Source organism: Chanos chanos, chromosome 7 (assembly GCF_902362185.1).
Source record: "Chanos chanos chromosome 7, fChaCha1.1, whole genome shotgun sequence".
Classification (NCBI taxonomy): domain Eukaryota; kingdom Metazoa; phylum Chordata; class Actinopteri; order Gonorynchiformes; family Chanidae; genus Chanos; species Chanos chanos.
Genome location: NC_044501.1, coordinates 11,995,543 through 12,010,638, shown reverse-complemented (window position 1 = coordinate 12,010,638; position 15,096 = coordinate 11,995,543). Strand labels below are relative to the sequence as shown.

The window sequence follows — 15,096 nt, the reverse complement described above, 5'->3', positions numbered from 1 at the left end:
ATGATCATCACATCATACCATCTCTAGCTGAGAGGACTATTCACAACGACTGTTGCCTTCAGACGCACAGGCTTCAGCTCTCCACTATAGTTGTGATTTAATGGTTTAAACTGGATCTTTAAAATTGTTTTATCACATTTGACTGTATTTTGCCCTTAATAACTGTGAGATATGGTATTCAAATATAGATTTTCACCCACTTTGATTGACATTGTGTCTGTGTTTGAATCTTCATGGTGCTACTTGTTTATTCTCGTTATAATGGGCAAGACCACGTTATGTGGTCAATTTTTTTAACTGTTTTACATAATATTATGTATTTTTTACACTTTTAATTGTGTGCTTATGAATATCAGGCTTGATAAATAAAATAGATTTCTAGCTGACATAGCAAAATGTTTGCGGTTTTTTCTTCATCTACCATTCAACGAATTATCGTTACGTTTCAGGTTAATTAAATTTGAATTACCGGCTACCAGTGGTTGAAAGGGATATCACAATACGGCATAATAAATGTTTACAGGTTGTAGGTTATAATAAGATATCACATATCAGCTTGGTACGTTGCTGGTACGAGCTATGGGCAATCTCGCCACACCTGTCCTGAGATCAAACAGCCAATCCCTGTTTCAATAAAACAACAAAGGCTGTTCATTTACTGACAGAGAAAACATTTGGTTCCTACACAACGAAGAAGTTAGAGGTCTGGAAAGTATTTTCGTGCTCGGAAACTTCTTTACAATTAAAATGATTGTTCAGAAGGGTTTGAAAGTTGTCGCACACTCTTACTGCGCTCACGATTTTTTCAATGACCAGTGTCACTAAAATGCTTTTGCAAACCAATTAAGCTGACATCAGAGCATCAGTAATCTAGGGGTTCTGCCTGCGTCAGTTATAAAGTGGTTTAGTTTTGGAAACTCAGTGGCTTTAAAACCGTTGGGGTTTCCGTGGAGGGCGGGAGTTAAGAGTGACGTCCTGTTGCATATGGGCGGGATGTGTCAAGTACGGTACTCCCCAACGACAGGTCTGAAGTCAGATTCATTCAGCTCAATATCTGCTGCTCAGTACTTGTCTGTGATTTGGTGAAAGTATCGCTGGCGAAGCTGACCCGTGCGTTCCGTCTACTCTACGTTTGAGGTGAGATGACCTTTAAATTTTTTCTCTTTGCTTCCTAGTTGCTATCTGAAAAATTATATTTCGAACATGCAGTGTAAAGATTTTTTTAATGTCTCAACTAGTGTCATTCGTTTAAAGTCAACGCGACGCTTGTTCGCATAATTGCTGTAGACTAATTACTAAGCCCAAGCTATCTAAACATTGCATCGGTAGAGATTTTGAATTCGTTTGTATCTGCCACACACTGACGTGGCTTTGATGTGCAAAACGATTTAAGTTCTTTTAAAGAGTAGATCTTAGAGTTTTTTTATACTGTGTGACCGTGTGTCCCAGTGGAATAAGTGTGAGAGGAAGGTTCAGTAACAGACATCAAGAAGAAACTGTGATGTTGACTCTCGAAAGATCAGAGACCAACTGTATCCTCAGGAAAGACATTACAAGCGCTGCAGAACCCTCTTATCTATAAGGTTTCCTTACAGAAGAAAGCGATGACCCCAGGTCGAACTTTTATGTTTATAATGCAAACTGACCTGAAACTACATACCCAACAAAACAAACGACATTTATCCCATTTAATAATTTAGAAGTATTTATGTGAAGAAATAACGTTTAATAACTTTTAACGTTCATAAATAAAAGGACTACTTATGATTCTGTTTTTTTCTGCAAACTTCTCTCAGGGGAGTGAGTGATAGCTGTTTACATTTCAGTGATAATTTGTTTTAATATCCTGTGAGATGATCTTGGCAGCAACCTAGGTTGGTTTCAACGGTATCCTCTATCAGTTTACTCTTACAACACAACATTCACTCTGCTGAAACACTCATCAAGCCTTAAACCTTATCAAAAATTCAGTTTGACTCTGTGTATGTACCAACACCCCAACTTTTGGTGTACGGTACAGTGGGTCGAGATTTAGTGCTGATAGCGTCAGTGAAGAAATCCCATGGTGTGAGGTGCGCGCTCTTGAAGCAGAGCGGTTTGAGTGGATGACAAGAACGAAGAGGCTACAGAGAAACATTGTGAGAACAAGGCCACCTAAAAATAGGGAAAATCCTAAAGCAGAAAGAAACAGTCTGTCAAAGGACAAGATCCTCATCTGGAGAACGGCACGGAAACGAGTACGTTTTAAAGAGAAAGCCCACGATGCATCGTGTTACTCTCTCGTTCAGTTTGGGTTTAGTTTACTTTCAACAAGCTTGCAGAATGTGATCCTGTCACACTGTCATATTCCCCGACCAAACCACTCTGAACAATAAAGCAGGCAAATATACATATCTTACAAGATTACAACCATAGTTCCACTATTTATGAGCAGGTTGGGACAGACGGCACTGTTGTATGAGCAGTGTGGATTACATGTTTTCTAGGTATGTGAATATGTGTATTATGTCACGACTTTGAGAGGACAGCCTGTTCATTCCTGGTGTACTTGATGTACGTATGCTTGGGCAGATGGTATTTAAGGACATGATAGTACTGTATGACCAATGATGAGTACTCTGTCCTGTGTGCCCTCAGTGTGTGTGTGTGTGTGTGTGCGCGCGCGTGTGTGTGTGAGTATGTGTTGGAGATAGGGTGAGGTCAGAGTGGGCAACATATGGAATCTCTGGGAACAGATAACAGATCAGTTTTTCATTTTTTTTTTTTTTTTTTACTCCGACTGTAGATGGTAAAACTCAGATCTGAGAGCAGTATATGAATTGAAGAGGCGATAGGTACCATAGCTATCTATCATAGATAAACACGTGAAACCTCATGCAAGACCACGTAAAAACTGGTCCGCGCTTTGCTTCCGAGGGTTTACCTCTTTGAGATTCTTAGAGGTTCTTTCTTTCTCTCCATTATTATACACTTATCCTTAGACTGCTTTTAATAGTGAACCAAAAATCACCTTCAGACACTGTTCATCTACCATCTACCCTAGGTCTAGACGAACAGTAAGAACAGTGAGTTTTTTCACAGGTCTGACCAGCAATAAGACAGGTGCTTGTTGTTTGAATACTGAGGGTGGGAACTCCTTAACCAAGTCCCGCAAAGATAATCGCCATCCAAAGGTCAATGGCGGCGTTGCTCAGGAGTGTCTCTATGTATAACACAGTTAATGATCGCACACATCAGCTTCTCTCTAACTGTATGAATGACATCTGTTACTGGAGAGTGGTTAATGTTTAAAAAAAGTTCACTCTGCAGGAGATAAAGTTACAGCCAAGAAATTTCGAGCATAACTGCTTTTCTTTGGCCAAGGGATGCTAGTGGAATTTTTAACATTCTTTGGCTTGTCATGGCTGAGCGTTTGCAATCATCTTTCGTTAAAAAAAAAGGATTTTCATCGGGGTATTCGAGTTGAGGACCAGGTACTTTGGACTATTTCTGAACTGAACTGCAGGGTGTGGGTCGGTATAAAGGAGATAAAGTGGTATGAAGGGGTAGATTCCACTTGTTTTTCTCTCCCTGACAGATAGTATTACACCTGTGTAACAGAGCACATGAATCAATGCATTCAGACCCGAAGGCCGAAGAAAAAACAGGCGAGAGTGCAGAAAGGGAAAGGGGCGGATGTAATGGTTTTCAAGGAACATTTAATGGTTTAGTGTAGTTACAGCAACATCAAAACACCCCATAACACAGTGTTTAATAGCTTTGATAGAAACCATTTTGTGTTTGTTCTGTTGTATGTAGGCTGTTGCTAAGAAAATGCAAAGTTTGGTTGACTGAATGCACAGTCTTGCCAGCATTCATAATTAAGATGTTTATGATGCTTATAGACACATGTACAAAATGTGTGATAACAGGCCAATATATACAATCAGATGTTGGGATAAAAATCGTACTTTTTATATTATATTTTTTTAATAAACCTGTATTAACTCAAGGGGCCTGTGTTATAAGATATATGTGTTTAACATTTGCTATGTGGCAGTATTTCTATCTAGTTTCTGCTATTACTGATGAATAATATATCTATGCTTAGGGCAAGCATCTATAGCTGTGTAAAAAAGTTAACTTACGTGTTTGTAAGCAGGTAAATAAACATGAATTTTGTATAGCTGACATAAATTGGTGGCTTAAAGCAAACACTGAACTGTAATACCATGCATTTCAGTAGAGATAGAAATGGTTGGAAAGTCAACAGATCTTCATAAATAGATGACCATAAAGAGAGACCTGTTTGGCTTTAGTGCTGTGAGGACAGTGACAGGGTTAGGGGTTCTTGTGGAGTTAATATAAGAATATCGAATGAAACGGAATATCAGTATGGAATTATGTTGATATGATGCCTTCCTCCTTTAGATACTATTGTGTGTTAGGACAGAGAGAGACACACACACACACAGAGAGAGAGAGAGAGAAATTGAAGTGATTTCTATGGAAAGTTCTCTCTCCCAGCAAAGGGCATTTTTTTGTTTTTTGCTCAGTGCCTTTTGTTCACTCTGTCTGAAAGTGTATTGAGAACAGTGAATGGCTTTCACAGCAGAACCACAGCATTGAAAAGTTCAGCTTCTTGTCTCACGGACAGTTTGTGGCCGTGGAAAGAAGCCCTGTTGGATATTATAAAGCCTCTCCAAACACACCCTCTCTTTCTCATCTGGCCATGAAAGACTGTGACCATCCGGTTTATGCTCGTATCTTTCAGGAGGAAAAAAAAAAAAAGAAAGAACAACGGTCACTAATTTTGGTCATTAATTATATTACATATCACATATTCCGTGTAATTATTAACATGTAATTATTATCAATTATTATCCAAAAAAAACAATTGAAAAAATGCTGTGTTTGGAACTTGTGGCACGCTGAGGTGAGATTTAGAGTGGGACTTCCCGTCCTTTCATTCCACGCTTCTGTGGTATTCCCATGGGTTTACATCGAGGGGGAGAGGAGAAGGCTCGAGAGTGAGTCTTCCCTGCCAGACCTCTTTATTGAGTTCTAATTGAACAATGTGTTGAGAGTAGATGAGCTCTTCTTATGATGAGATTTGGCTTGAGTATCACGCCAGAAGAATTCAAACATTTTTAAAATCCGGCCAAGAATTCAGGCCACAAAGGATTCATCGCTTCCTCCTAATAACCTTCATTTGGTTTCCCAAGACATTCTTCTCTCTCTCTCTCTCTCTCTCTCTCTCTCTCTCTCTCACTCTCTGTCTCTCTGTCTCTCTGTCTCTCTTTCTCTCTGTCTCTCTTTCTCTCTCTCTCTCTCTCTCGCACGCACACACTGTCCCGCTAGTCACTGTGAGAATTTGCTCTAGCAGGTGAATTAAGCATGGTTTCAAATTCAGTTTGACTTTCCTTACGCGTGTCAAAGAGGCCGGTAATGACTGAGGAAGTCGCAGAGCCCTGTGTCATTTCATAGCCCATGGAATATACCTTCTCCGCTGCCTACCTTGTCTCTTTCTCCCCGCTTACCAACAAACAGACACGTGCACAGAGCTGCCCCCCCCCTCACCCCCCGTCGCATTCTCTCTCTGTATTCATCTCCTGCTCGCCTTCATTTGCAGATGTCAGTGATGTAAGACGCAGCCTCCCCTTGGAGACAGAGAAAGAGAGAAAGAAGGAGAGAAAACAGGGTAGTGTCTCAGGAGAGGGACGAGAGAATTCATCAAGCCCGAACTTACACCCAGTGGTAAGTTCGCCTCTTTCAACGTTTTGAAGTTTCTCTTAAGTTTTTTTGTTTCTTTCTTTTTTTAGTCATATCTTAAATCACCATAAACATAGACTGTCCTACCTGGTTTTTTTTGATGAGTAATTTCACTGCCATGCATTGCGTTTCATAAAAGATCAGATATTTGTGTTTGTGAATTCACTGTTGTTAGTCTCTTCGTGTGTGCGTGTGTGTGGCAGATTTACTGATGTCTCGCCTTGTATTAACACACAACAATGCCAAGATTTAGGATAACACTGAGGATTTTCCATTTTGGTTTGAAAATCCAGGTGCAAACTATTTTTTTCTTCATTTTTTTTTTCTTTGCTTGCTTTGTCCAACCAAATATTCCTAAAATGTCATACAACAATTCTAATGCTTACATACTTAAAGTTAGAAAGCAGTATGTATGGAACTATGGATTGCGAATCTCTCTCTCTTCTCTCTCTCTCTCTCTCTCTCTCCCTCTCGCTCTCTCTCCCCCCCCCCCTTCTCTGTCTCTCTGTCTATCTCTCTGTCTCTCACTCCTACACACCAATGCACGTGTGCACGGAACATCCACATGGCATTCATGTCCAGTCTCTTTTTTCTGTGAGCTCTTTCTAAGAGGTCCGTGTGGTGATGGCTGTGAGTTGATTGGCGTAATTCCTGATCACCTGTTTGGGCAGAGAGCACCACCCACAATGTGCTATGTCATAGCTTTTTTTTTTTTCTTTCTTTTTTTTTTTTTTTACTTCTCCAGTCAAAGTGTCACACTCGCTTGCTAAGCTGCGCTCTGCACTGTACCTGCAACTGACTCATAAACCTAAAGTCATCACCCACAGACTCATCCAAGTTAACTGTCACAAAGTCATACAGCTTATGTGCCAACACTACACACCTACAGAGAGGCGATTTAAGAGCATGTTTCAAACAAGGTTGACAATAGACAGAGCATGAGCCACACACACAGTTAGCAGTGCATGTTCAAGACTGCGTTTTTAGCTCTCTGCTGGGTTACTGTTGAGCTCTGATCTTCAGAGAGGAGCCTACTGATACTCACTGTGAATAGTGTGTTCCCTCAGTTCAAGCCCAAATGCACTGTAGAACCTTTTATAGAGCGCGAATGGAAACAGAGAGGATCGTATAAACCGTGACGTGTGACTGTTAGGGAAAATATTGTGAACAATGCTCACCTGTATCCCACTCAACAGAGTAAACCAAACTCTAAATGAGTTTATCATCTCATTAAATAGCAAAAGTTCAAACAACTCATGTCATCGTTCTGTCTACGGAATTCGCACACGCATAAAAGGGGGGGGGTTGGTTCTTTTTTTTTTCACGTGCCCAGTGTAAAGTTTCAGCCACAACAAAGCAGCCTTGTTTGTTATGTTCATGCATTTGTTCAAACCGACACGCCTGCTCCGAGCAAAGCGATCGCTGTCTTTCGTTGATCTTTACGCAAAGAGCTTTGCCCTTTACGACGGCTTTTTTCTCTCAGACCTGAGTAGTCCATGCGAATAATGAATTGGAGAAAAGTTTGGACGTGCCTCTTTTGCCCGTGGTTACTTGGTTACTGTGCCGTGCGTGTGTGTGGGTGTGAGTGTGTGTGTGTGTGAAAGTGAGGGTTTAAATCAGGATGGACCTTAGAGAGGTTGAGCTGCACTGGCCTGTCTCGTAGTTATTTAATGTCAGATCACGTCATGGTTACATCGCTAGGCAACCAGCGCTTCAGACCAGACTTAAGTCAACGGAGAGCAGCAGACAGGTGGTTCTGTTTTTATTAAGCAGAGAGAGAGAGAATGAGAGAGAGAGAGAGAGAGAGATAGAGGGAGGGAGGGAGGGAGGGTGAGAGAGAGAGAGAGAGAGAGGGAGGGAGGGAGGGAGAGAGAGTGAGTGAGTGAGAGAGAGAGAGAGAGAGAGAGCATTGAATAACATAATGATAATCTCATAAAGAATGTAAATGTTCTTATTATGGAGTCATCATAAGTCAGAGACAGTCATTTATACCACTTTGTGCACCTGTTTTTATAGTCAGGGCTCTGAAAATGTGAAATATGTCTGGTATGACCAAATATACCAGACCAATTCCTGTGACTGATTCTAGATTTAAAAAAAAAAAGTGTGGTTCAAACCATCTATTCAAACTAAGAAGACCATTATCTGTGCCTGAAAGATTTTCATATTCTGAGATACTCAAAACAGTGAGGTCAAATACCTTTTATGTAATTTGACAACATCAGCAAGGACGGCATGTTATGAAATGCGCACTTGATATGGATAATATTGTGGCCATTAAGACACAACATTGTTTCACCCTAACTCACAGTCATAGTCATGCTTAAAGGTATACGTCCTTAAATGGACTTGTCGCTTGTGACACTGACATACGTCACGCCAAAGTGTGTTTTTATCATCCCGCAGTTTGTTTTATCACTAGTCCTGAAATGTGAGTGTTGCCACACACAGGCACTGTCAAGGCCATTTTCTGTGCGCACTCAGAAAAGTACTGGATTATTTTAATTAGGAGATTACATAAGGATGTCACCACACTTACAACACAGTCTGTTCCACAGGTCAAACGCCAAACAGGGAAGAAAAACATGTGTATGTGTGTGTGTGTGTGTGTGCGCGTGCGCGCGTGTGTGCGTGTGTGTGCGTGTGTGTGTGTGTGTGTGTGTAAATAGAATAGAGGTTGCCATAGCGATTTCGATCATATGCGATAGCGTTCCGGTCAGTCACGGCGCTGTAGTTATATACAATAGTTTGATAGGATTCTCTACTTCTTTGATTTACATAGGCTGTAAAAACACGACGCTTCAGCATATGCAAACTTTTTTGTGGAGCATCTTTTAGTCTTGTAAACGAGCTGACTGGCCTTTGTGTTGTGTAATCCAGGTTGTCAGGCTAAGACATGGACTCCAGCACAGGGGAGATTGATGTCACTGGAGAGGAGGCAACAGGTGAGAGAGCCTCCTCTACTGTTTTATATTGTTATAACTTTAAATGTAAGAATATTAATGAATAAACGCGAGAGAACGCTGATAGATTCTTTAGACGCGCATGGCGGGGTCACATGTTGCACCAGAAGCTTCAACCAAAGATCACATGAAATCTAATAATACAAACTTTAATCGGTGACATATAATTCAGTTGCACATTGCTAACGTTGGCTCGTCAACTGAGTGTAACCATCTGTCTGTGTTGTCTGGTTGGTGTAACCCTCAGGAGGGAAGAAGTCCAAGTTTAAGAGTCTGAAGACACGTCTGTTTGGGAAGCTGAAGAAGAAAGAGACGGCGGGAGAGATAAAACAAAGCCAGTCGGCAAGCGATGTTACTGCCCCAGATGGAGAGAGAGGAGAGAGTGACTCAGAAGATGAGTGCATGTGTGTATCAGTCTTTTCTCCAGCAAAGCCTTTGTACACCTTCACACCCAGTCACTTCCTCATTTAAAACATTTAAACAGTGTTTTTCAGTCCTCTGAAGGTTCCCCGTTATGTTTTGGGGCTACCACGTTAAGTCAATGTGAAGCATACACTGAGCATTTACGAAATGTTTGTGAAACATGTTTCGCACTGTTTCTCAACTCAGTCCTCATAACCCTCATGTCCCACCTGTTTTTTGTCTCAGTTATGCACAAGCACACCTGATTAAGGTGAGGTGCGAATTACCAAGCAGTAGCTCTGGAGTTGAATCAAAACTGTGCAGGGCAGAAGGACATTAAAGACTCATTTGAGAATCACTGATGTAGGGAACGTAGGGATGCAGTAAAGAGTCATTGTGTCAGTGTCTGTCATTGCCATAAATACCTTAATGTAATTGTCATTAATGTATAATGAGCCATTTCTTTCATCATCTTTGTAACCGATCTTGGTCATATAGTGTGACGTGATGTGACAGACCAATGCGCTTCGTTTACAGGTACCCGCAAGGGACACTAGGCTCGAGGGCGCTGTCCCACGACAGCATCTTCCTCGCTGATCAGCCCCAGTCTTCACAGCCAACACGAGTCCTGTCCAATGAAAATGTCCACAGCAAAATCAAAGCCCTGCAGGTCAGAGACTCCGTACAATATCTGTCGGAAAGTTAAAACTTCGCTAATCACCTAGATTATTATCATTATGCACCCAAGCTAATAGATGCTAACATGGGCATAACGATTTACATGGTTTATCAGTAATTTGTGCTATCAATTGGCCTCCGAAACAGCTTTTTATATATTCTTAATAGTACATAATTACTTCATTGATGATGTATAACTTATTTGTTATGTTATATTTGTGTTTTATAGTTGAAGTTGCAGCAACAGAACATGAGGCTTGGACCTCCTCCTCTGGTGATCCCCATTAAACGCGTCGAGGACCCGGGAGCGACCTCTGAGGACGACGGTTTGCCGTGCAGTCCTCCAGAGATGTCCCTCAGCGAGGCAGCAGTGCAGCTTCCCGCCTACAGGGTCAGAGAAGCTCCTCAGATATCAACAGAGGTTCCTCAGACTGTTCTTTTATCAGTCTTTTTTTGGCTTTTTTTGGCTTAATTATGGCTGGCCAGTATACATGATTGAAATATGTTTCTGGTTTCTCTCCTAGTGCCATAATACTCGAAACCATCTCAGTTCTTTGAGTTTAGCAGGGACAGGAAGTGAAGAGGAGGAGCAGGTAATTCTATGTTCTGTGTGTGTTTGTGTGTGTGTGTGTGTGTGTGTGAGAGAGAGAGACCAAATCAATGTTCGTAAACAATCAACACAAAATGGAACACTCTTAGAAAACATACAAATGCATCAAAATTTAAAATGAAAAAAAAAGAAGCATTATTATGATGATGTCAGCGTATGATGGCAGTATTCCTCCTCCTCCCCCCCTCGTAGGTTTCCTCCCAGCCCCCTTCAAGGCCTCTCTCTCCGGTTTCACGGCTATCGCCTCAGCCTGTCACCGCACCCCTGAAAATTTCATCTACTCCCTCAGATGCAGTGGACTTAAGTAGTCCCCCACAGTTTATGACCCGCCTGGACAACTCTGCCGCCCGTCACCGTCTGTCCATTAAGCCCAAGAACCAGCGAGCCGGAACCAATGCAAGAAAACTCACTAAGGTGAGATCTATGTCACCCTTATGATGACAACTCTGTGTGCCAGAGGGACATTTTGCATTTTTAAGACTGTTGTATGGAGCGTACGTTACGTTCCGAATTTGGAAGTATGCTGATTGTGACAATGCGAAGAAGTGCTGTGTAAATGGATGTGAGAAAAACAGGTGTTATTTAAAAACGTGCCGTTGGAAATAGTATAGGGTACACTATTTCCCAGAAGGGTCACTGACCTAGTAAAGTGATTTTTATGGTGACTCTTGACATTGAGAATTTATATGACATTTTGAGAGTACTTTAATGATATCTTCTTTTTGTTTCTGCTCTCTTCCCATTAACAGAGTGGATACAGACCTCGCTCTGAGAGCATGACCGATATGGAGCTGACCCTGTCTGAGAGTGAGGAGGTCGCAGAGAGTAACACCTCCAAAGATAGTGTCCGTTCTCGCTCCTTCTCTAGTCAGGTCATAAAGCTTTCAGAGAGCCAAGAATCTTTAAACCTTGAAGATCTTCCTCCCACCACATCCCAGCCGGACCCAAAGGAAACATCTCGGAGCTCTGAGATGCTACAAGTTGAAGATAATGACACTCCAAGCCTAGATGAGGTCATCAAATCTGAAGATTGTATCACTGCCGATCAGGTCTCTCTCAAGCCCACGCTTGATATCTCAGTTCCTTCTGATGATAATGTGTCCACCTCCCTTATAACAATTTCACCCGAGCTTCCAGAACTCTCATGCCTGGAGGACTCTGTTGTAATAGAATCTTCCAGCACTCAAACGTTCAGTCAACCTCAAGACACAACTCGAAACCAAGAACTTGTGGTTGATAATGATCAAGATTTTTCAGTCATCGCTAACCCAGAATTTACGCCTGTAAACCCTGTGAAAGAGTCAGATAGCACAGAGAGTGAAGAGATTGTGAAACCGAGGCTGGTGGAGAATGTGAGCTTGGTTTCCACAGACGAAAAAGGTATGGCAGAGCAGGCTGCTCCCAAACCAGAGGTCACACCCAGACCCCAACCTGTACCAGCTCCTCGGACCAAAAAGCCATCAGGGTTAAACAGAAGTATCTCGACTCTGAAAGAAAGCACCGTACCACCACCGGTGGAGGCTGAAAAGGAACTGCCTGTAGTTGCTGAAAAAGCAACTTATTCTGCTCCGGCCCTTAAAATCTCAGCATCTCTGAGACAAAAGGAAGACTCACATCAGGGAGTTCGAGAAGATGTTAAACCTCAGAGACCCAATTCAGGATCTTTCCGCTTCTCCGTTGCATCAGCCAAATATCGCTTGAAGACAGGCAGCAAGCAAATTACAGAACAAGACAACGGGAAAATGAGTGAATTGGATGTGGCAAAGATGCCATCCAGTGATCAGGACCCGAAGCAAGACCCGCACAAATTGGAGGAGGATGTTAAAGTTCACAGACATCAGTCCTCGTATCAAGAGAAGAGGAGCAGCTTGAAGAGAGAAGTGACATCCCACAATATAACCAAAACAACAGGAGGAACAACAGAGGAAGGGGCAGAGGGAGCAGCAGAGCAAGAAAAGAAAGAGAAAACGGAGGGCGAAGAGGACAGGAAAGGTGCTTTTGGGGTGAAACTTCGCAACACGTCCTTGTCGCTGAAGTACCGTTCAGAAAAAGCCAAAACGGAGGCCAAAACCAAGCGCCACAGTTTGGAGGCCCAAAACGTCCCAGCGGTCTCTGAACGTGATAAACCTACGCTTGTTGAGATCTCACAGACCTCCACAGAAAAGAATGAGAGCAGTGCTAGATTTGACCTCCAAACAAAACCTTCTCTGCCCAGAAAACCCAAACCACAGAGTTCCAACGTGCCTCCCACCCCCGCGGTCACGCCCGTTCAGACCACTGAGCAAACAGCTCTCAAACGCGGAGGTAAATCTGGCATCCAAACACACTTTCCTTACCTCTTTAACTGGAGAGGCGCTGTCACTCAAACCTAACACACACACACTTTATTCTTCTCCTGCATATTTGGAGGAAGTTAATGGTGGAACATGGTTGAACAGTATTGGTACTTCCTTTGTAGATCATATTAACCAAGAAAACATGATCCAACTGAGTCCTAGTGAAATACGGTGCAGATAAACCAGTCAACATTTTCTTTAAGGGAAAATTTCAAGAACGCTTTATTAGAAGTATTGTCCTTTTTGTGTATTTCCAACTGACACTTTGATCAGATCTAAATTCAGTACTCTTTAATCCAAGGCACAAGTAACCTAAATTTACCAAGGAAAGTTAATAGAAGTTAATTAACAGTATGACATCCTCTCATCCAATGTTTTGTCACTAATATCTGACAAGTTTTCTGTCAGAGAAAATGTTTATGTGATCATGTCTTGAATCTCATATGAAATATGTTTTTCTTTAATATAATTATCTATGATAATTACAATTTTTTAATTACTGTTAGGCCACCAGCTGTCATATGTTTCAGCAGACATTTTTTTTCATCAAATTTTAACTTCAAATCCATCAATTTAGAAAAGAGAGAGGCTTTTTATCCCGTTTTTGAGAAAATGGATGTTATTGAAATATGCTAAGAGGCATTGGCAGTTCTGTTCCAAACACCTGGACAAGCCAATGATAAAACTTTCCCATAAGATTGATGGCACATCACACAGGTGTTCACAGCGAGAGATAAGACATTGTGCAGAGTGTATCTTTAATATTTCACAACTGTCTCAGACAGGGGAACTTCAAACAGAGCTCCAACAGGGTCCAGCAGGGATACCAATACAGGATCTGAGCCAGTTTGGATGAGCAAGGCTAGAGAGAGACAACAACAACAACAAAAGCAACAACAAGAACTCCCTTCCAGCAAAACCTCCACAGACCCACCATCAGCTCCACCCGAACACCCAGTTCAGACCACCACTCCTCAGTCTGTCTCAGGACCCACTGCCCAGACCTGGTTCAGTCCTCCTACCACACCACAGCCCCTTCACATAGAGGAGTTTCAGGTCTCACAGTCAGCTGGTGAACAAGTAGTACACAATCCAGCTGTTCGTGCAATAAAAGAAAGGATGAATTCGAACAAATGGAGAACAGGCACTAGGAATTCTAACCTAGGGAAGAGCAGAAGCTTAGACGAATTCGAGAATAAGGTAAAAAAAAAAAAAGAACTGAAAATAGCGATTCTCGCTTGCGGGTGTGCTCATAAGATAAAATGTTAATTTTATACTTGTCTGACAGATTCATTGATTCATCCTCCTATATACTTACACACTGAATACATCCTTGCATCACTGAATTATTTTCAATTCAAAAATGTTTTTTTATCTACACTGTAGTTACATTGTCATACTCATCTATGGATTTATAATATAAACAACACAGTTGTTTATGCGTAGTTTATCCATGCATGAAGTTATTTTGAACCTCATTCATTTGAAATCTGTACATTTTTTTCTATGCTTACAGGGGCTGTCTAAACCTGATCCCAGGACAAGCAGCTCAGCGGAGGTGAAGAACCCAAGTTTCCGTAGAGGGGTGGGAAGCATAAAAAGGGAACCTAACACACAGATCCTCACAGCAGGTATTGACACAATCTACACACTCAGTGAGTTCACCAGAAGAATTAATATCCCTAAAATATGAGTTTTTTTTTAATCTGGTTTAAATTTTGTTTGACCCCCCCCCCTTTCCCTCTCTTTCCTTTTCTCTCTGTCTTTCTGTGTGTTTGCATGTACGTTTTCACTGTACCAGCTCCAACTGCCAAATCGGAGATCCCACCTTTATCACTGTCATCATCATCATCGTCGTCATCATCAACACCATCATCTTTTTCTTCATCGCTTTCTCAACATCAGTCAGATTCGAGCAGGAGTCAACCGTCGTGGATGGAACTTGCCAAAAGGAAGTCTTTAGCCTGGAGCGATAAGAGCATGGACTGAGAAAAAAAAAGATTTAATAAAGGACAGATGGAAGATAGAGTGAGAATGAATGAAAGCGATATTGTGTGCGATTGAGTTCATTTGAATGTTACAGCTAATAGACTATTTGTAGTCATTTTAATTCTGTCCTCTGTTCTTTCTCTGGAAAGGGATCACCACCCTAACTGTGTGTTTGTTTGTTTTTTTGTCTTGTTAGATATTGTTGAAGTCTTCAGAATAACACAGACCGTATATTATTGCTCATTAGTTGAAATTCTACAGTACAGGCCATGGAACTGATATAGGATTACACAGATGTTCAACCTCATTATGATTTTTCGTTGTTCAGCTGTAAACAATTTCTATCATTTGTGGTTTGGTTTACAAT

General features: G+C 41.6%; 1 protein-coding gene across 1 annotated transcript; it reads left to right on the top strand.

Annotated features, from left to right (window-relative positions):
• Nucleotides 1-8,647: 8,647 nt before the first annotated feature.
• Nucleotides 8,648-14,729, top strand: cracdlb (cracd like b). Its single transcript, XM_030778965.1, has 8 exons — nt 8,648-8,696; nt 8,962-9,118; nt 9,654-9,786; nt 10,024-10,185; nt 10,319-10,387; nt 10,597-10,818; nt 11,154-12,708; nt 14,542-14,729. Exons 1-8 carry the CDS (start codon nt 8,648-8,650, stop codon nt 14,727-14,729), a joined length of 2,535 nt encoding a protein of 844 aa, XP_030634825.1.
• The last annotated feature ends 367 nt before the right edge of the window (nt 14,730-15,096 follow it).